Below are 22019 nucleotides of genomic sequence, written 5' to 3'. Positions count from 1 at the left end.
TATTGGGTTAATTGGAATAGGAGAACTGGGAATTGGGTTGAATGATGTTTGGGTAAATGGGAAATGAGTGTTTTAAATTGGGTGAAATGGGGGGTAACCTGTTCGACCACCAAACAGAAAATACAAGATTCAGGAGGAAAGAATAAAACAACTAAAAGGGGAACTGGATGGCGGGGAGAAAAACTCCATTTGAATATCTAGAAATCATAAAATGAAAATTCAAACTATACTGAATATGTAAAACATATCATTGTTAATAAAACAAAAAAATTCTCTTTGAATTTATTAACATATGTTTTATGCTGAATTGGGAGAATAGAAATTGGGGGAAAAGACATAGTGTTGGGTCAAATGGGATTGGAAGATATGAGGATTGGGAGAAACGGTTTGGGTTAAATGGGAGTAAATCACTCGGAGAGGTAAAAAGTAAAATTAGTGGTCCGTTTTCATGGTGAGAATGTTTTTCAGCGTTACTCTTATCCCGAATGCTGATAAGTTTTGGGGAGCGAAAGTTAATAATACGTGGAATGGTCTTCTAGGAATGCTCGAGAGAAATGTACAATTAAAAATATTTTTTGAACCATGAATTCATTCTCGATACTAAGAATATGTTAGCATCGCTTTATCTTCTTCTACAACCCACGCGTAACGAAATTTCATGGTTTGGCTGATATATGATAATAGCACGTTTTATCAGAAGCCGATTAGGCTTTACACATGAAGTACGTAACAGGTGCCTTGAGGAGCTACACGATATTCTCTAAGGTCCTAGGAAAGAACCTCCCCTTACCCTGAGGAACAAAATTCGGTAACGCCGCTCTTTCGGATCCTTGCAATCCTTCCCCCTTAAGAACCAATTTACGTACCAATAGTACGTAAATTATGGAACTACTATAAAGACTGAGTAGGGTGTCTAAAATATTTTTAGATAGAACTATTCACAATACCAAAGATTAAGGAACAAAGATCTTATCAATCTGGGTAGCTTTTGTTTGGACTATTTAAGACGCCGTGTATCTGTTTTTTTACGAGGAATGTTTTCTGTACTATTATTCGCAGAGCTATTTTTCTGTTGAAATTAAAAAAAATCTTATAATATTTAGTTGAAGACTTATTAAATGACTCGATAATTTTCGAAACTTGAGCTTTAAAACGATGAATATAACATAACGACTAACGAACAATTACGGTATTTTGCCTTCCGAGCTTTCCGGTTATGTCGACGGCGACGTCGAGTCGAGGTCCCATGCAAGAAAATAGTAATAGCCGTGGTTAAATTTTTTTTCTCGTCTGCTTAGTTTTTACTTCGGGAATGTCATGAAATCCATGGCCAAAGCTATGGAAAAGTGGGACTTACGTACTTTATGTGTGAAGCATAATCCGCTTTTGGTTTTATCATTTCAATGCTAAATTTACGTGTAAAAATAATTAGGGCATAGTGGACTCAAAACATAGTTGCATTGAGTCTTATATGGAGATTAACTGTTACCAAAAGTAATATAAAAGAAACCTCCTTTAATATAAGAAACCTCCCTACGGGAGGGAAGTATACAAGACGCCATAGGCATAACGTTAAAACACGCGAGACATCCTCGAACCGCCAAATACCATATTCAGACACTATTGCTTATGGACAAGGTACGGTAGATCCTAGTCCTTTGATATGGTCGTTGGAAAGGGAAAGAGGAAAAAGCGCTTCAAACTAGTGTAGTCTGCTTAGCCGTCTGTCGTAATGAAATAGAAGATTCCTCATTTTGCTAATAAATATTCACATACGGTTATTTCGAAACGAAAATCTAGTTTGTTGTGAAGCCAAGAAGATGAAAATTATGAATACAAGAACAAAATTTCGAGATAGATAATATCACCATTTTAAAATCTATCTATGTATAGTGTTAGTCATAGATTAGTTCAGAATCCGAGTCTTACCATATTCTTACAGTAATACGAGTTAGTTCTTGGTCAACTTCTTTCAACAATAATTGAGTTAACGTTTCGAACACACAGGAGGGAGATTTTGCAATATCTCCATTGTTATTACTCACTGAGCGCTTCAATTCCTTTCCATCTTCGCATCCTTTTTTGACTTCGAGAACCCAAATATTATTCGGAACAAAGCAATCAAATGAAAACGATATTTTCTCGGTTGTCAATAAATGGGTAACTTGTTTTTCCTAATTTCCATCTAAAATTGTTATCAAAGGCGTCAAGTTTCACTTTCCCAAAGTTTATCAGTCTTTATATCTACAGGTTGAAGCTTTCTATTGCAGATTAAACTGAATATTCCCAGCAATAATATATTTATTTTAGCTTTCTCATTCGTATCCATCATCAATGTTCATTCTGAAAGTGTTGATACGAATTGTATCTAGATAATTGCGGGGTCCGTTGGTGTCATTCTGCTGATTTACATGACGGGGAAACTAAACTCTAAATATGGCAAAGTCAAATCGGAACTTCCCTTCATGTTTTTGTTGCAATGTCTTCTGGGAACGAGTAAGAAGTAATAAAGTAACGCTATGCTCATATCATAACTGAATTCAATTTCATTCCAAGTTCCACAAAGTTTCAATTGCAACGGAGTGTCTCGTTTTCTTTCGGTCTTGTGGAGTTTGGAGTCTTTCGTTCTATTGCTTTTCGTATCCTCGGAAATGACGTCGCAGTTTGCCAGCAAAAAGGAAGCGCTACCCTTCGACACCATCGACAATGTATTTCACTTTCCCAATGCGAAGCCTGTGTTAACCAAAAACGATGCAATTTTAAATTTTATTCAGGTCAGGTTACGCGTTACTTTCTCATTCGTTAAATAGAAGTTCTTTGAGGTTTTCTTTTAATTTCGATTTAGAAAAATGCATTGATCAACATGGCGTATGCGGAAGTAATAAAGCGAGCAGATGTGAACCCAGATTCGTGTTACCCGACATATGACACTTTAGAGGAAAACGACGATATTAATTCAGGAATTGCAAATCGAGAAAGATTTATAATTTCTGGGGATATAATTCTCTGGAATGTAATAAAGAGAGGATACGCCGAGACGGGAAGTTGCAAGTTGAAACTAAGTCAACCTTTAATGATAACCCACTCAGTGTTGTATTTCAAGAAAAACATTTCGCAAACGCTCATCAAGACCATCAACAAAAGGTTAGTGTCCCCTTCGAAGTTTTACGTTTATGGTTGAGTTTATTTCCCCGTATTTGTCAGACTGCGCCAGTTGACCGAGGGCGATTGCTTGAAGGATCTGAACCCATCTTTGAAGAATGAATTGCATCCCTGTCAGAGAACGGATACCCCGGACTCGTTCGTCGTCATCAACGTCTCCGCTTTCATGGTCATTTTCCGCGTCTGTCTCTTTGGTTTCTCCGCGTCCCTCGTCACCCTCGTTCTCGAAATATACGTTGACATGTTGAAAAGTAATACGGTAGCGCTTTAACTTATCGGTCATTACTAATACAAAAAGGATAGTGTCTACAAAAGCATATCATTCCATCACCCACAAAATCTCTTTTTGACCATTTTCGCGTCTACTGAATAATTTAAATTACTGCAATAGTTAATAGATATAATTAGGCCTCTACGTGGTCTCCCACTGAAATGTAGGTATAAGACGTCTTTGTATTAAACTTGATATCACTCTATTAAACCTTCGTCGCCAACATATCAAAGTAAAACTGCCACTTGTAAAAAATATTTCGCTTTGAACTTTTGCGAAATGAATCGCGAACAATTGAGAATAACGATAAATGTATCGACAAAATCTCAAGACCTCTCAAAAATAGCACGATGTTACATTTGTAAATATTAGCGTTTGGATACAATGACGAGAGCTACGCTCAGGTCCATTTACTGTACTTGAGGTTAACTTGTATATTTCTCGTACTGATGACGCAAGCGATAACATAGTTCGCTGAATGGTAGAACGAAAAATTGTCTAATAATCAAGATGTTTTAAATCTGATATTAATCACGGCTTTTCATTATTTTTTTCACTTGCTTATTATTTTAAATAAAAGTTACGTTGAGTTTCCTTCGCATTAGAATCAGGAATCTCTGCAAAAGACATTAAATTCCCAAATAACGTTTTCGACGTAAAAACATAATAATCACTCTTTCAAACCGATGAAATGAACAAGAACACAACGGCAAGAAGGTAACAATACCAAGAACGGATTCAAGAGACCAAAATTTAAAAGATCATCTTTAATCAAAAATAAAGAAGCCCATATAAGCTTCAGTTTCGGGTTCCTGTTATGGCCATTCTTTCGAACACGCAATACAGTTAAAACTTGAACAAATAGCCATTCGTTTAAGAATACCAGACTCGGCTAGTGGCCTTCCACATAACGTACGGGCTAACCTCGACCTTGGTCTTTTTGAAACACGTGTAATTGAGGAAGTTTAATCAGAATGTATTCTTTAATTATTTACTTTACTCCTCCTGTGTCAGATAATGATAATGAACTTCCTTGTTATTCGATTTTCATATGCTCGATTAAACATAATAAGAGAAGGCACGCTACAATCTCGCGTATCGTACATTGGTCATTCAACCGAAGTCCTGTCGGAATTAAGTTCTCGAAATGATGAGGGAGTTCTCGATGGTTCTCTTCCTGTCTACATTCACGGTAAATATACCAATTTCATCTTTGAAACTTCGTACTAGAACCTCGCGTAGAAGACAGCGAACTGAACACTAACTTGTAAGTGACGTAGTAATTTGAAGTCATCGTTCTACAAATGATTATCCTCACCGGATAGCAAACTAGTCATGTTTAACATAACCCACGTAACAGCCAGATTTTCATCACGACATTTAAATTATCGCCAAAGGGCAAAGGTCAATATACCTATATATTGTTCAATATATAGCTCTCTGAAATCCAAAAAATTTAACAATTGACAAGAAAATCCAGATGAGTCATATTTTTTAGCTAGCTAGCTAGCTAATTGGGCCAAGTCATCTTGCGACTTATTGCCACTTATCTAACGCCTTTACAATATCAGGGTTTAGACAAAATATTTATATTGAAAATCGCTGACATTTCCATCTTATCCCTGACCAAGATTAGCCAATGTCCCTGACCATTTTAAGTACGTGTTTACCAGAGCCCATCTCATAATTACACCTACAGCACATATTTAGCATTTCTCGAAGCAATCGTGGTTTGATATATCAAACGAAATCCCTGACGTTTCAGCAAGAAACTTTAAATCCCTAACTAATTTCCCCATTTTCCAAATCCCTGACTTCCGTACGAACCCTGTATGTACACAATCGGGCCAAAGAAGCGCACTAGCAACTTGTTAAACACCAGCTGCAATGTGGTAATGAAAGCTGACTCTTTCAGGTTTTATTCGTAGATGGCGTTGAATTGAATTACGACGTCATGGCGGCGATTGAAGAGGGCAGCAAAGAAAAGTTACTGGCAACCAAAAACAAAGGCTATGAAAATTGCTTGTATCCCGTGTATCAAACCCCACTTTATTTTGCCATTAAAAGGAAACAAGAAAGGTTAGCCCTGTTTCTCATAGAGAGAGGAGCCGATCCGGATGAAGCTTGCAAAGATGTTGAACCTCCCAGATATTTTGAATATCCAATTCAAGCATCTCCCCTAACAGCGGCGACGATTGCCGGGTCCAAGCCGCTGGTTGAAGCTCTTCTGGCAAAAGGAGCTCGCATCGGTCAACGCCTTGCGCTATAATCGAACCGAGATTGCCGAATTACTTTTTGAAAATGGCTTCAATCCCAACGAAACATTAGGTTTTCGTGGGAAAACTTTCTTCACTGGAGCGGCCGAAGAAGGATGCGTCGATCTAATCAGGTTATCGTTTGATAAGGGAGTTGATGTGGAACAGAAAGACTGGGAAGGCAATACCGCCTTACTATTGGCTCTCCAAAATTGGAAAGATAAGGTTCCGACTCAAATATCTGAAAACAGACAAAAATGCGCTCTGATGTTAATAGATGGCGGGGCCAACGTCAACCTCCAAAACTATCGGGGGTATACCCCGCTTTTATTCGCCATCTCCGCCAACTCTACCGTTATCACCAGGAAATTAATCGAAAAGGGGGTCAACGTTAACGCCAAGACCAGTTACGGAGAGACGCCATTGTCCGTCGCCAAAAAAGGGCAATTGGTAAATATCGCGCAATTATTGTTGGAAAATGGAGCTCGAATAGTCATAAGAGAAGAGGTGGAAAGAGGTGGTTGGGACGACCAATCGACTGATCTCCTGATCGAAGCGATTGAAGCGGGAGAGAAAGAAACGCTTCTGGATTTATTATCGAAAGGTGCGAAGATCAACGAGTGCTCGCAACGGGTAAAACACACGCCCCTTTCGTTCGCGATATCTTTGAGAAATGAAGAAATAGCACTATGCCTGATTGAAAAGGGAGCCGATCCGAACGCCTCTTGCTGGAAAAACGATCCTTTGAGTAATAATCCCTTGGGAACAGCGGTCAGTCAGGGTTCCATGAGACTAGTTAAAATGCTACTCGATAAAGGGGCGAGAATCAATGTACGCGCTTTACTGAACGCCTACGAACATGATCGTAAAGACATTGTCCAAGTATTTGCGCAAAAAGGCTTCCACCTCAACAAAACATTTTTTGATTTTTTTCGTTGTAACATTACTGTACTTTACTCCGCGGTCACGGAAAAAGACATAAAGGCGATTAAATTCATGCTTGAAAACGGGGTGGATACTGAACAGAAAGAATGTCATTACAACTATACCGCCTTAAATAGGGCTTGTCGCGACCTGGAGTCATTTCCCGACGATTCGGTAAAATGTCCGCTGATGCTAATAGATGGCGGAGCCAACGTCAACACCAAAGGCCACCAGGGGATCACCCCGCTTATTTACGCCTCTATGAGTAATTCCATCGTTGTCGTCAAGAAGTTGATCGAGAAGGGCGCCGACGTCAACGCCACGGACGACTTTGGTAACTCGGCATTGTCCGTCGCGGGCAAAAATGGATTTGAAAACATTATCGATGTTTTATTGGACAACGGAGCTGGTATACATAAAGGAACAAGGCTGAAAAAACTCCCTTGGAGCGCTCCGTCGACTGATGACGTCATCGAGGCCATTATGGCGAGGGACATAAAAAGCTCACGCTATTGATATCGAAATGGGCAGATATCAGCGATTGCTCGGCCAAGTATCTTTTCACGCCCCTTTCATTCGCGATTGAATTGAAGCAAGAAGAGATGTCTCTGATTCTCTTAGAGAAAGGAGCCGATGCGAACGCGGCTTGCATGTTAAGGTTTGAGCATCATACTCCCTTGGAACGAGCGACGCGCCTGGGTCTTATGACATTAGCAGAAGCCCTTCTCGATAAAGGAGTGAAAATTGACAAAGACGCGGCACTGAGCGCCTTAGACCATGATCGAAAAGACATCGTCGAGTTGTTTTTACAAAAAGGTTACGACCCTAATTATAAGTTAGATTCTTGCGGCCGCACTTTGTTGTTTTTCGCGGTCGCTAAAGGATGCGTCAATATTACCGAATTATTGATTGAAAAGGGAGCTAATATTGAACACATACCGCCTTAAACTGGGCTTGCCGGGAAATGGAGCTTAACCCGACTCTATTCGACAAGATAGAAAAATGTGCGCTGGTGCTAATAGATGGCGGGACCAACGTAGACAAAGCAGACCAGGACTGGACAAGCCCACTTATATTCGCCACTTCCGCAAATTCCAGCATTATCGTCAAGAAACTAATCGAGAAGGGCGCCGAAGTTAACTTCAGGAAGAACTATGGAAACACACCGTGGTCTATCGCCAACACGAGAGGATTTGACCAGATCGCCAAATTCTTGCAGGATCATGGGGCAGAAATTCACAACCTTGGGTAGAGAGTAAGGGAGTCCTTAGGGTAAGAAGGGCAGTTATGAGAATAGAAATAAAATAAGTTTGATTGAATAAATAGTTGTTTTTTATCATCAAATCTGACAAGCGTAGACTAAATTGGGTGACCTCCTTTCGTAACCCCCTTTGATCTCCTCGCATAAAACGAGTGAGCAAAAGTTAATCGAGTTCTCTCTCTTCAAAAATGTAGTTGAAAGGTCATATGTGATCTCGGAGGGACCAGATTGACAGCCTACACCCATTGCAATCATGTTGCTATTTCAAAACACCCAGCATGCTTAGCGATAGCGTGGGCATCTAGTGGACAAAATAACAAAGTTTTCTTTAAGGCTCACAAAAAAGATGTGGCTAAAACCGAGGCATGCGATAGATAAGGCTGCAATCTTAGGCCCAAAGCATAGTGGCGTTTTCCAATGTATTGATAGCTTCAGCTTCCGGCCACTGTGTGTTGACAATTCTTTCGAACACGCAATATTATTCGAGGTTCCGCAAATATGATGTTCATCTCATGTTCATTACACGTGTACGCGCCTGATTTACCCTAACATCCATATACGCGTTACAAGCGATTAACACGTGATACACTCAGATGCCAGTCTCCGACATAACGACGTGGAGACAACGTGAGTTCCGTGTTTGTTAACCTCGACCTTGTTCATTTGGAAGAACGTGTAATCGAGGAAGTTTAATCAGATTGTTTTCTTTAACTATTTACTTTAAATACTCCTGGGTAGGATAATGAAACTGAACTTCCTTGTTGCTCGATTAACATAAAAAGGGAAGGCACGCTCCATTCTCGGATATCGTACATTCGACATTGAACCGAAGTCCTGTCGGAATTAAGTTCTAGAAATGATGAGGGAATTATCTTTGGTGGTGCTCTTCCTGTCTGCATTCACGGTAAATATACCAATTTCAGCTCTAAAACTTCGTAGAACCTGGCGTATAAGTTAGGATATCGAAAGAACGTTTTTGGAAAATTAAAAATTGTGAATGGAGAAAATTTTTTGTTAGACTGCAAGAAAAGAATAGGGAGTTTTTCTAAAGTCGCACATGAAATAGACCCTTCGAAATAAGAACTGGTAAAAGTGAAATCAAATGTTGTAATCAAAGCTTTTCTTGAAGGTTTTGTTTGTAGATGGTGTTCAATCGAAGGATGACGTCAGGGAGGCGATCGAAGCGGGAGACAAACAGAAGCCATTTGATTTAATAGCGAATGGAACAGACATTAACAAGTGCCTGAATTCGGAGGGGAGTACACCCCTTTCTCTCGCAATTGGGATGAAGAATGAAGAGTTAGCCCTCATTCTCATAGAGAAAGGAGCCGATCTGAATGCAAGTTGTGCTGCAGAAAAACACCGTTCTCCACTAGCTGATGCGACGAAGGCGGGATTGAAGACGGTAGTTAAAGTCCTTCTCAATAAAGGAATGGAAATTGACGACCACGTTTTATGGGAAGTCATTCGTTATGACCGAACGGATATTTTAGAATTCTTTATACAAAACGGCTTCGACCCTAACAAAGAAAATGCTGTTTGTAACCGAACATGGCTTTTTCGGGCGGTCCATGACGGGAAAATAAATATAATTAAATTGTTGGTTAAAAAGGGAGCGGATATTGAACATAAAGACTGTGAGGGCTTCACAGCCTTAAACGGAGTTTGCTGGCATAGGGGTTTTTTACATCAGGAGGAAGCGGAAGAGAATCTACGAAGAGGTATGGAGTTACTAATAGATAGCGGAGCCAACGTCAACCAGGCCGACAATATTTACAAGATAACCCCACTAATGTGCGCATCCAGATGGAATTCCACCAGTGCCACCCCTCTCGTCAAGAAGTTAATCGAGAAGGGCGCCGACGTTAACGCCATGGACGAGAATGGAACCACACCATTGCTACGAGTCGAAAATACCGATATCGCCGAAATTTTAATCAAGAATGGCGCCGATGTTAACGCCATGGAAAAGTGGGGAAACACACCGTGGTCAGACGCCTCCAAATATGGGAATGAGAAACTCGCAAAATTATTCTTGGACCGTGGAGCTGACATCCACAAAGGGGAATCGCTGAGAAAAAAAGCTCGCTCAGAATAAATAATAAAGAAAAAGATAACAAAATAAATAAGTGAAGGAAATAAATTAAGCTTGATTGAATAAATTGTTTTTTGTTTTGTTTAACATTCATCTGACAAGAATAAACCAAATTGGGTGACAGTTGGTGACCTCCCCTTCGTCCTCATAAGAAGAAAGGTAGCTAGGCATATTTAATTCAAAGATAAGACCCCAAAGTTATTCGAGTTCTCTCTCTATAAATGACTAGTCGACAAGGTCATGTGTAATGTCTGTTTTACAGAGTTTTGATGTATAGAGGGAAGCAGACGCTGACTCCCTCTCACATGGGAATAGCGTACGCGTCTGTTGAGGGGCGTGACAATGCGCTGTTGTCACGGCGCACTACAGCCTTAAAACAAGTAGTCCACTTAGCCTTGCGAAACCGTATCGTTACCGTTTTAAGTTCGTAAATCATCCGAAAGAGGACGCCCATTACCTAAGTCCGAAAGCATCGTTTAAAAAAGTTATCAGATGGCGTTCTGTTCGTATTTGGATACGTGACGTTACGTTAACGATACGGTTTCACAAGGCTTAGTGGACCACTTGCTTAATTTTATCTTTGAGGGTTAAACCGAATAAGAAAACCCTTTCGAGCAATCACCGTGTCAGCATTTATCACTCTACCATATCCTTATCATGTCCACAGTATCACAACCAATGTTAAACGTGTAACTTTACAATTTCATCCCTCTCAAATCATTACAAATACCATAAGTATGTCACTACCTCTACTTCGTAATGCTAGAGGTTTAATGAGAGCTAGTCCAAGAACGACGCGAGAATTGACTACACTCGGTTTAGCAGTCCATCCTCCTATTTAGTCTATACTAAGCCTTTGATAGCGCCTCACCAGGCGTCGCTTTACGAGAATCTATGACGTTTCGCCTACGTCACTTCATGACAAGCTCTCATTAACGAGTGACACACTTATGGAACATAAATTATAAACTTATGCAAATACTTAAACAACAATCTTCTCCGAGGCAGATAATTGACTCAAAAGGCAGAGACTTCGAGAAATCATGAACAGGAAACGAAATTCAATTATATTTAACCAAACTTGGAGAAATTAAGGAACATATAAAGTTAGAACAATCGTTTGCAAATTAGAAATATATATTATGTACATAAAAGAATAATTACGTTAAAATGTAGTGAGTAAATAAAGAGAAACAATAGCTTCAATTTTCCGGCCACTGTGTGTTGACAATTCTTTCGAACACGCAATATGATTCGAGGGTTCATCAAATATGCTGTTCATATCATATTAATCGCACGTGTATGCGCCTGATTTATCCTAACTTCAGTATAACCGTTACAAGCGATTAACGCGTGCCAGACTCAGATGCCAGTCTCCGACATAACGACGTGGAGACAACGTGAGTTCCGTGTTTGTTAACCTCGACCTTGTTCATTTGGAAGCACGTGTAATCGAGGAAGTTTAATCAGATTGTATTCTTTAACTATTTACTTTAAATACTCCTGCGTCGAATAATGAAACTGAACTTCCTTGTTGCTCGATTAACATAAAAAGGGAAGACACGCTTCTCTCTCGGATATCGTACATTCGACATTCAACTGAAGTCTTGTCGGAATTAACTTCTCGAAATGATGAAGGTATTCGCGGTGGTTCTCTTCTTGGCTGCATTCACGGTAATTATACTAAATTTCATCTCTGAAACTTCTTACTAGACCCTTACGGCAGATTCTCTGCGGGTCTGGTTGCCATCTTTAAAGCAAAAGGACGGTCTTACGAATGCGTCTAAATTAAAAAAAAGCCCTATAAAAATAAGATTTCAACTATGACGTCACAATGTAATAAGTGATTGAAGTAAAAATATCAACGTTAGTTTCTTGGAGAAATATTGCGCGAATTGTTCTTCGTAAGACTTGGTTTTTAAAGTTGAATAAGAAAAAGCCCATCCGAAATAGGTGGTGATGAAAGTGAAATTCAACGTTGTAATCGAAGCTTTTCTTTCAGCTTGTTTTTGTAGATGGTGTTCGATCGAAGGATGACGTCAGCGAGGCGATTATAGACGGAGACAAACAGAAGCTATTGGATTTAATAGAGAATGGAACAGACATTAACAAGTGCCTGCATTGGGTGGATGGAAAACCCCTTTCACTCGCAATTAGGGAGGAGAATGAAGAGATAGCCCTCCTTCTCATAGAGAAAGGAGCCGATCTGAATGTAAGTTGCCCTGGAGTAAAACACTGGTCTCTACTAGCTGATGCGACGGAGGCGGGATTGAAGACGGTGGTTAAAGTTCTTTTCGAAAAAGGAATGCAATTTGAGGACGAATTTTTATGGGACATCATACGCTATGACAAAATTGATGTTTTGGAATTTATTTTACAAAACGGCTTCGACCCTAACAAAGAATATGGCGATTGTAACCAAACATGGCTTTATCCGGCGGTAATTCGCGGGCTTGTAAATGTTACCAAATTGTTGCTTAAAAAGGGAGCGGATATTGAGCATAAAGACTTTGAGGGTTATACCGCCTTAAACTGGGCTTGATGGAATCGGGTTAGTAGTCAGGAAGCAGACTACAATCTAAAAAGAGGTTTGGAGTTACTAATAGAGAGCGGGGCCAACGTCAACACCGCCGACAATATTGATAAGATAACCCCGCTTATGTGCGCAGTCGCGTGGGAATCCACCACAATCGTTAGAAATTAATCAAGAAGGGAGCCGACGTTAACGCCATGGACATGAAAGGGAACACACCATAGTCTAACGCCAGCAAAAGTGGAAATAAAGAAGTCGTACAATTATTGTTGAACCACGGAGCAGACATCCACAAAGGGGAAACGCTGAGGAAAAAGCTTGCTGAGAATAAACAGCAATGAAAAAAGAATAAGAATAAATAAGCGATGGAAATAAATCATAAATAAAAATTACATATGAGGAAACAGAGATTTTTTCTGTTATCTGACAAGAATAAACAAAGATGGGTGACCAGTCTGTGACCTTCCTTAACCCCCTTTCCCACCCCTCCCTTCGTCCTCATACAAAGAAAGGTAGCTAGGCATATCTATCCTATGTAGATTCTTCGTCAGACGACTAAGGGTTCTGTCAAGCCAAATAAGAAAACTCTTTCACGCAATCACCGTGTCAGCGGCTATCACTATAACATGTTCTTATCATCTCTACAGTATCACAACCAATGTTAAACGTGTAACTTAACAATTTCATCCCTTTCAAATCATTACAAATACTTTTAAACAACAGAGTATATCTTCTCCGAAGCAGATAATTGACTCAAAAGGCAGAGACTTCGAAAAATCATGAACAGGAAACGAAATTCAATGGTACAACCTCTTCAATTATATTTAACCAATCTGGGAGAAATTAAGGAAAATATAAAATTAAAACAATCGTTTGCAAATTAAAAATATATATTATGCACATAAAAGATTAATTAAGTTTAAATTTAGTGCGTAAATAAAGAGAAACGATAGCTTCAATTTTCCGGCTACTGTGCGTTGACAATTCTTTCGAACACGCAATATTTATAATTCGAGGTTCAGCAAATATGATGTTTATCTCATGTTCATTACACGTGTATGTATCTGATTTATTGTAACTTCCATACACTCGTTACAAGCGATTAACACGTGACAGACTCGGTTCCTAGTCTTTGAGACAACGTGAGTTCCGTGTTTGTTAACCTCGACCTTGTTCCTTTTGAAGCACGTGTAATCGAGGAAGTTTAATCAGATTGTATTCTTTAATTATTTACTTTACTCCTTCTGGGTCCAGAAATGAAACTGAACTTCCTTGTTGCTCGATTAACATAAAAAGAGAAGGCAGGCTCCATTCTCGGGTATCGTACATTCGACATTGAACCGAAATATTGTCGGAATTATAAGTTCTCGAAATGATGAAGGAATTATCTTTGGTGCTCTTCCTGTCTGCATTCATGGTAAATATAGCAATTTCATAGCTGAAACTTTGCACTAGAACCTTGGGGCAAATCCTGCGCGGGTCAGGTTGCCATCTTTTACGCAATAACATAAGATCTTACGAACACGTCAAAAATAATCAAACCATATTGAAATAAGATATCAACTATGACGTCACAATGTTAAAAGCGATTGACTTTAAAAATATCAACGATGATAAAAATTAAGGCTTTGTTTGTAAATGGCGTTCAATCGAATGATGACGTCATCGCGGCGATTGATGCGGGAGACAAAGAAAAGCTTATGGGTTTATTATCGAACGGGACTGACATCAACGGGTGCTTGCAACCAATGGATGAAACGCCTCTTAATTTCGCAATTCTATGGAGAAAAGAAGAGTTAGCCCTCTATCTCGTAGAGATGGGAGCCGATCTGAACGCGAGTTGCGAAGGAAGTCATTTTTCTCCACTAGTTGCGGCGATGAAGGCGGGATTGCAGACACTGGTTAAAGTCCTTCTCGATAAAGGAGTGGAAATTGAGGACGAATTTTTATCGGACATCATACAATATGACAAAATTGATATTTTAGAATTAGTTCTCCAAAAAGGATTCGATCCTAACAAGGAGTGTAATAGTTGTAACCATACATGGCTTTATCCGGTGGTACTTTACGGGAGAGTAAATCTTACCAAATTGTTGCTTGAAAAGGGAGCGGATATTGACCATATGAACTGTGAGGGTACTACCGCCTTAAACTGGGCTTGCTGGAATCGGGATGGAAGTCAGGAAGCGGACGACAATCTACAACGTGGTTTGGAGTTTTTAGTAGACAGCGGGGCCAACGTCAACACCGCCTACAATATTTCGGATAAAACCCCACTAATGTGCGCTGCCGCGTGGGGTTCCACCACTCTCGTCAAGAAATTGACCAAGAAGGGCGCCGACGTTAACGCCATGGACAAGGAGGGAAACACACCATGGTCTCTCGCCAGCAAATATCGGAATGAGATAGTTGCGAAATTTTTGTTGGACCATGGAGCTGATATCCATAAAGGGGAAACGCTTAGAAAAAAGCTCGCTGAAAATAAACCGCAAAGTAGAAAGTGAAAGGACAATGTAGGGAGTAAACTAAATCATGTGAATTAATAAATTACGTGTGATTATACAAAGAAATTTATTTTTTATCTGATATCTGTTATCTGACATAAATATACGAAGATGGGTGACCAGTCAATGACCCCTTTCTCCGCCCCCCCTCTTCCGTCCTCATACAAAGAAAGGTAGCTAGGCACATTTTATTTTAAAGATAAAAGCCTAAAGGTATACTTATGAAATATATGAGAGAGTGGGGTGGCGTAGCGGTTAGCGCTTTCGCCTCGCAGCAAGAGGATCCCGGGTTCGATCCAGACTTGTAAATAGGGGGTACCAGGGAGCCTGTGACACCCAAGAAAATTCACAGGACACCCTTAAAAAATATTTTATGGGGGGGTACCAGCCGGGTACCCTGAAAAAATCGGTGCGTTGAGAACTCTCCCCCATAACAACAGACCAAAACAGCTCTCAAAAAAGGGAAAAAATAAATTGGCGAATATTTCCCCTCAAATTTGTAGCCGGAATGCATCCTTCCCTCCCTCACAATTTGTTTTGGGCTTGCTCCCTTACTCCCTAGCCTCTGTTCCCTTCCCTAGGCGAGTGTGACGCAGTTTCTAGGATCAAGAGTTCAAGCCTCAGTTGTCCACTAGGGAGCCCCGGGTACCCAAGAAAATTGGGCTTTGGGGGGGGGGGTCGGGAGCCCCATTATTTACAAGTCTGGTTCGATCCCGGACTGTGGCACCGGGTGAAAATCTGGGAACAAATCCTTCTGCGTAGAGTTTGCAAGTTCTCTCCCCGCTTGTTAAATGGAGTGTTCATCCGCAGTCTAACCCGGTTTCTCCTTTCCATCAAAACTTGCAGAGGTTAATGGTAATAGTTAGTATAGGGCGCTTTAGGTTAGCTGTAGGGGCATAGGGGCTAGCCACCACCCCTCTATGCAATGTAAAGGGACCCACCTGTAAATAAGCCACAGGCTTAGTGTGGAACTCCCTTCGTAGACAAAGCCTAGATTATTATTATTATTATTATAAACTTATGCTCGGGCGAGTGAAGTTTATTTCATGGGTAGCATACTCTATACCGCTAACACGAGAGCCAAGTTTCATGTGGGGACGTGGAATTTACCCTAGTATTTGGTTGGCCATTGGCTTTAGGTTCCATATTATTATCGGTACAAGAACGTTAATTTACACTTGACTTCGCAACAAGCAAAAAATAAAATATTTGCATTCAATGATGCCCACCCATCAACAGCGTTTTCGAATTTCCAAATAGCTAACTACGACATCACCCCGCAATCAAAACCCCTCCTGCAAGAAGGAACTAAGCCCATTTGAATTACAGATGGCCAATTGGATACTCCGTCTTGGGAATTAGAAACTTTACCAAACTTCCTCACGTTTTGTTTGAAAATAAATTTTATAATTGAATAAAATATTTACGAATTGTAATACTATACTGAAAATAAGATCAACTTAAAAAACAATAAAACGTGGCCTCTTGCGGTACTTAAACGCTAAAATAAACTCGTTTAAAAACTTTCAAAAGTGTCAGGTAAAAGTCTTTTAATTAATTTGCGCCATGTCAGCTAGCTACGATCCAGGAAATGCGTCATAATGTCAGATCATCCTCTTAATCTGACAGGGTACATATTGTGAAATTGTTTTTGCAGGATAATCTTTATGTGTATTCGAAGAACTAATCTTCTTAACTGTCAGATTAAGCTGTAACTAGAACTTCAGAAATACAATGACAGAAGCAGCACTACAATTATACACTTAGCCGAAGGTATAAATAGTAAATCTGGCTGTCCTTTGAAACTAAATAACAACCCGACTATGAGTGGGTTTACGTATTTTAGCATTGTCGCCGTGTCTTTGAGCATCGTTTGGCTTTCGCCCGAAGTCGGAGCCTGCAAGTTTATGACGTTATCGGGGAAATGTGGAAATATAACAGAGAAAATGATGCGGATGCTCTATTACTGCTGCCGTAAGTGAAGACAAGTCCTCATTGGCCTAATGTACGCGTTACTTAAAACCATCTAAGACTTCTTCACAAAAGGGTTGTAGTCATATAATAAGTTGAAACAGGACTGTATAGACTTAGGCTACTTGCAATCTTTATGAGGCTGTAGACCCCATACTAATACCTGACTGAAGGAAAGGGGAAGGGCTTAAAACGTTGTTAAATCGCCCGCTTCACCTTCCTGGCGTTTCATTTTCTCATATTCAACCATATAAGACAACCGTCGACCCTAGGTCGCGTAAGTCGAGGCACAGGTCGCTAGCCAAGTCAATATCACGAGAGAGACACGGTTACAAATATAATACGCGTGACGTAAAGAGTGACAATTTCTACACTCCTCCCCTTTAATTGAAGCAGAAAGGCCCATACAGAAAAGGACCTGTTAAAGATTCCGAGTGGAAGAAATCAATACATTCTTGGTGTATATATATTTTCAGAGGGTTATGCTGGATCGCAAAATGAAACTTTTTCTAACTGTGAATTAGAAAACTACGCCTATTCGGTAAGCTAAGAGTATTTTGCCAATGAAAATTTCATATGAAGGGTAAATTAGAGACAAATTAAACAAATTATATTGTAGCTGGCTAAACCCTTCTCGAAATGCAAGGAATTTGCGCCGGGCAGCGAGAACATTGGCGATTCCGGCAGAGACAACGAGATTGCAGTTCGACTATTCATGTGCAATAACCATAAAAAACTGGTTAGTTGAAGAATTAAAATATGAAGAAAAATACTTGAACCCCCTATCTCAAGGGATTTTCAGTGTCACTTAGAGGAAATTTCAACTTTTCAAACGTAATAGCAATAAAGAGTTTTCGGTTAGGGTAGGGGCTAAGACTTGTGACGTAATTTATAGGCGGCCTTATTGGTGGGTTAACTGCGCTGGAAAAGCTGAAAACCAGCAATATGGCTGACAAAAACCGAGTTGTACCACTACCACAAATGAAAGCTCTATATTCTATCTTGCATTATTATACATTGTTTTCAGACTAGGAGGGTTGATACTTCAATTACACCAGGAGACCAAGGCTACTTGGTGGACAAAGTGCAGTACATAGTAGCCTCGTCTCCTGGTGTGAATGGTATCATTCCTCCAAGTCAGAAAACAATGCGTAAAGAAATTAAATAGGTGGTTGCAATACCTTCAATTGTACTTATCCCTGGCATTATTTGAAATGCCATCGTCGAACTAGCGTCTGTCTTAGCCGTGGCAATTTCTTGGCGTCTGACGTTCGCGTGGCACTACTCAATCTTAAAACTAATTTTAATTCCAGATATATTTAATTTCAGGATATTCCGAATTTGGCGAAGTGTTTTCTACGTCACGTTGGAAAAGAAGAAAACCCATATATTGACCCGCTATATTTCGAGGATTACACCATTAGTGTTCTTACGGTAATTTTGTAAAATATTATACCGTTATATTTAAGTATGTATTTATATATCGTTATTTTCAGAATTGTTACCATTCCAGTTACAAGTCCGCTCCGAAGCTATTCCCTGAACACTGTAATTAAGAATTATAAAACAAATCAAAATATGCATATGTAGATAGTAGCGACACCCCTCGGCGGGATCGAAGGCAGGAAGCCTTCCTTAAACGAATTCTAGCAATAAACCAAAATATAACTTATAATATGCCTTAATAAATAAAACTTGATGTTACGTGTTTTTGCGTGTGGATGCTCTTTAGGGGCGTGGTCTACTACACCACCACTGGGCAGGGGAATTTGCCGTGTTCTATTATTAAAAGAAAAAAACAATTTCTGACAGAAGAATTTTATGTAGATACAATTTTACTTAGGTACGCATCAACTATGGTTTGGTCTATATATGGTGCAGTACTTGTCTTGTAATATAAGGTTCTGAAGTGAGGACGTCCTGTGAGTGCCGCTTTTCCTAGCCATTTTGTAGCCCAGATAATTATTCGCACCATCTTTTTGCAACGGATTGTCGTTTAATAGAACGTTGTTTGAACCACGGACATAGTTTGTAACAGATTTCACATGTCAAAGCGAGGAATGCCGGCATTAGACTAACGAGGAACATGCTGAACAATAGACGCGCTTCGCTTTCGTTCTTGGCGTAGTCCATGTCCTGGACGTGGTTCTCCGTCGTGACGCATTTGGTGTTCATCCACGCGTACGCCTTCTTGATCGCTTCGTCACACAAGCACGATGAAGCCGCGTACCGCAAACTGCAAACGAAGGACTCGAAATAAGTCTAACAAATTACTAGCAGACGTGATATCGATATGATTTATTTGGGAAATGACCCCAAGCAACTACTTGGTATTCCTTAAGATCAATGCAAACCTGAATGGGGCGATGAATTGGGGATTGACTTACATTCTATTTATTCCCCGCAATGTATCCTGATCAATAGAGTGATTTCGTGACAGGTAGAGTCCAACTGCATCCGTTTTCAAGGGAAAAGGTGATCGGTACAACAAAGGACGGTGATATTTCTTTCCACTTAGTTCATCTTTGCAAAATTCATCGAGTTCAGCCATTTCTTCGTGCCAGGTGATGTAAACCATTTCGCCATTCACCACTTTCTTGAACTTATTCCTATCCACGTTATAAGAAGCCCTTTCTCGAATTTTCTCTCCTTCAATTCCGGGAATTCCCTAATATAGAACAACGTTCAAAACTCATCGTAATGTTCACTTGCTAAGCCATAAAATTACTTTATAAAAGTCATCCATGGCGTCCGAGTCATATGTCGTGTACTTGAGGTTTTTAACTTTCAGGATATCGCTTAAATGATTCATAATAATTGTTTGTCCCACTAAGACATCAGCGGTAATATCACACGAAACCAAAACGCTTAGGAAAATCAAAGTCGCGTACCAGATAGTTAACAAATGCTCCGAAACTCGGTGGACAATTTTCACCGGAAAACCTTAAATTTAAAAAACAGGTTGTAACCGAAATTATGAACTCAAGACAGATCTTTAGTGCTTAAGTTATTTTTAATGGCTCAGGTTAACTTGTTAGTGATTGGTTTAGTTATACAGAAAAATGATAAAGTAAATAATAATATATTAGTTTAAACATGGTTTAAATTAAGGATGATATTCACAATGCCAAAGTCAAAGAGCCATACTGTGTTCCTGCGTATGTTCTTTTAAAGCAAAGCGTGCCTAGATTAAACCGTAGTACGCGAGAACTAAAACTATATTTGCTAGAGGGCCGAGAATGGCCAACCCTCAACCACGCCGATAAGGAGATGGAAACTTAATGCCGTGTGTTCAAAGTCGTTCCGCTGGACCAACTAACAAGTCACTTTCTCTCTGGTCTCCATGACTATAGTATATAGGGTCTAGCTTATTACTAATTCGGCCTATAAACACAAGGGGGCGCGCAGGGACTGCAATAGAGCGCCCTCGAGTGTGGAGACTCAAAATACGTAATGATATGGGACTAGGCATAAACTAGATAGACAGGAGCCTGAACGGTAAGCCTAATTTAATGTGAAATTACGCGTGTGTGTGAAGGCTCAGTAGCTGAACCTCTACAAGGTGAACGACGGACAAAGGTATCCTATGAAAAACATTAGCATGTACAAAAATGGGCCAAGCCTCGCTTCGTGCCCGCTCCGCCGTAAAACGTTCTGAGATCCCATGTAGAGCCAAGTCTGCCTTTTGTTCTCATTCAATCGCCAATTGAACAATTATGTTATAAATTAAGTCCTTTTCCTAATTAATAACCAATATTCTTTGACTCTATCATTATTATACATCTTTGTTCGTATCAAAAATATCGTGACTTGGCAATCGCAGGTAAGTAATATTAAAAGGAAGTCACTAAATCGTTGCCGATTTTAAAATAATCGAAGGGATGTTCACTAAATCGTTTATGGTATAGGGGATATGTACAAGTTTATAAGATGAGTCATGCTCAACCCTATGTACAAATTATATGGTGAGTTATGCATAACCCTATTTACATGTTTATTAGGTGAGTTATACATAACCTTATGTACACATTTATAAGGTAATTACCTGCGCTTGCCAAGTCACGATATTTTTGATACGAACAAAGATGTATAATAATGATAGAGTCAAAGAATATTGGTTATTAATTAGGAAAAGGACTTAATTTATAACATAATTGTTCAATTGGCGATTGAATGAGAACAAAAGGCAGACTTGGCTCTACATGGGATCTCAGAACGTTTTACGGCGGAGCGGGCACGAAGCGAGGCTTGGCCCATTTTTGTACATGCTAATGTTTTTCATAGGATCTCACTTCTTTTTGTAGACCCTCTCGTTATACTTCGGTAGTTATATTAAAAGAAGACCCTCTCGTGGTACTTCGTTTACCAATATAATCGCTAACGTTTCTCCATATTTACGCTGAATTACCCCTTTCGACCCGCAGAGAATATGCAATAAAGATTGTACGCGATATCCTAATATAAGAATGTAGCATCAGTTACGACACTTTCTTTTAAATTACTACACCTATTAGCTTTAATATATATTTAACTTTCGGTTAACTTTGGCCCATTACGTCCTTTCATCAAGAACACACACTATTACTGTTAAAAAGACGGCAGCGCCATCTAGTTTTCAAATAAAGAACTAAAGAACAATTTTATAAAAATTTCGGGATGTTTTAATTTTTCTGTGCTTTATAAAATAAATGAAAACTAAATCCTGAATTTTAAGTTTCTATCTACCCTAGAAGTACCTTAGAATTTTGATGATCGGTGAGTGAGTGAGTGAGTGACAAAATAAGGTAAATTTCACCTGCGATATTTCGAAAAGTATATTGGGTAGGATCTTGAAATTTGGAAACTATAGCTAGAATTGACAGTCCTCGCGGCAAGCAAAATTTCAGACTTTTACCTATACCCATAGCGAAGTTACAGTGGGCTTAAAAGAGCCACGAGTTGCTTCGAGAAAAGGATGTCAGTGCTCGACTTGGCTGGGAGCACTGCCGTGCTCCCAGATTACTGTCGATAAGAATAGTAATGGTGTACTGTTTTCTCACTATT

At 39.7% G+C, this 22019-nt stretch overlaps 1 protein-coding gene across 1 annotated transcript; it reads left to right on the top strand.

Moving 5' to 3' along the window:
• The first annotated feature begins 7576 nt into the window (after positions 1 to 7576).
• Positions 7577 to 9971, top strand: LOC149665092 (uncharacterized). The gene is made up of 3 exons (XM_089842069.1): positions 7577 to 7860; positions 8722 to 8777; positions 9016 to 9971. The coding sequence occupies exons 1-3, from the start codon at positions 7577 to 7579 to the stop codon at positions 9969 to 9971; spliced, it is 1296 nt and encodes a 431-aa protein (XP_089698195.1).
• The last annotated feature ends 12048 nt before the right edge of the window (positions 9972 to 22019 follow it).

The sequence above is a fragment of the Phalangium opilio genome, unplaced genomic scaffold, assembly GCF_054372755.1.
Source record: "Phalangium opilio isolate 3A_F unplaced genomic scaffold, DU_Popi_V2 ptg000061l_1, whole genome shotgun sequence".
NCBI classification, from domain to species: domain Eukaryota; kingdom Metazoa; phylum Arthropoda; class Arachnida; order Opiliones; family Phalangiidae; genus Phalangium; species Phalangium opilio.
Note: the sequence above shows the minus strand (reverse complement) of the source record. Positions and strands in the feature narration are given on the sequence as shown.

Bases quoted from the DNA above. Each gene is read 5' to 3' on its own strand.
- LOC149665092 (XM_089842069.1), top strand. From the start codon at position 7,577: ATGGAGCTTAACCCGACTCTATTCGACAAGATAGAAAAATGTGCGCTG. The intron at 7,861-8,721 runs GTAGAGAGTAAG...GTCGGAATTAAG, and splicing joins GCAGAAATTCACAACCTTGG to TTCTAGAAATGATGAGGGAA. The intron at 8,778-9,015 runs GTAAATATACCA...TTTTGTTTGTAG, and splicing joins TCTTCCTGTCTGCATTCACG to ATGGTGTTCAATCGAAGGAT.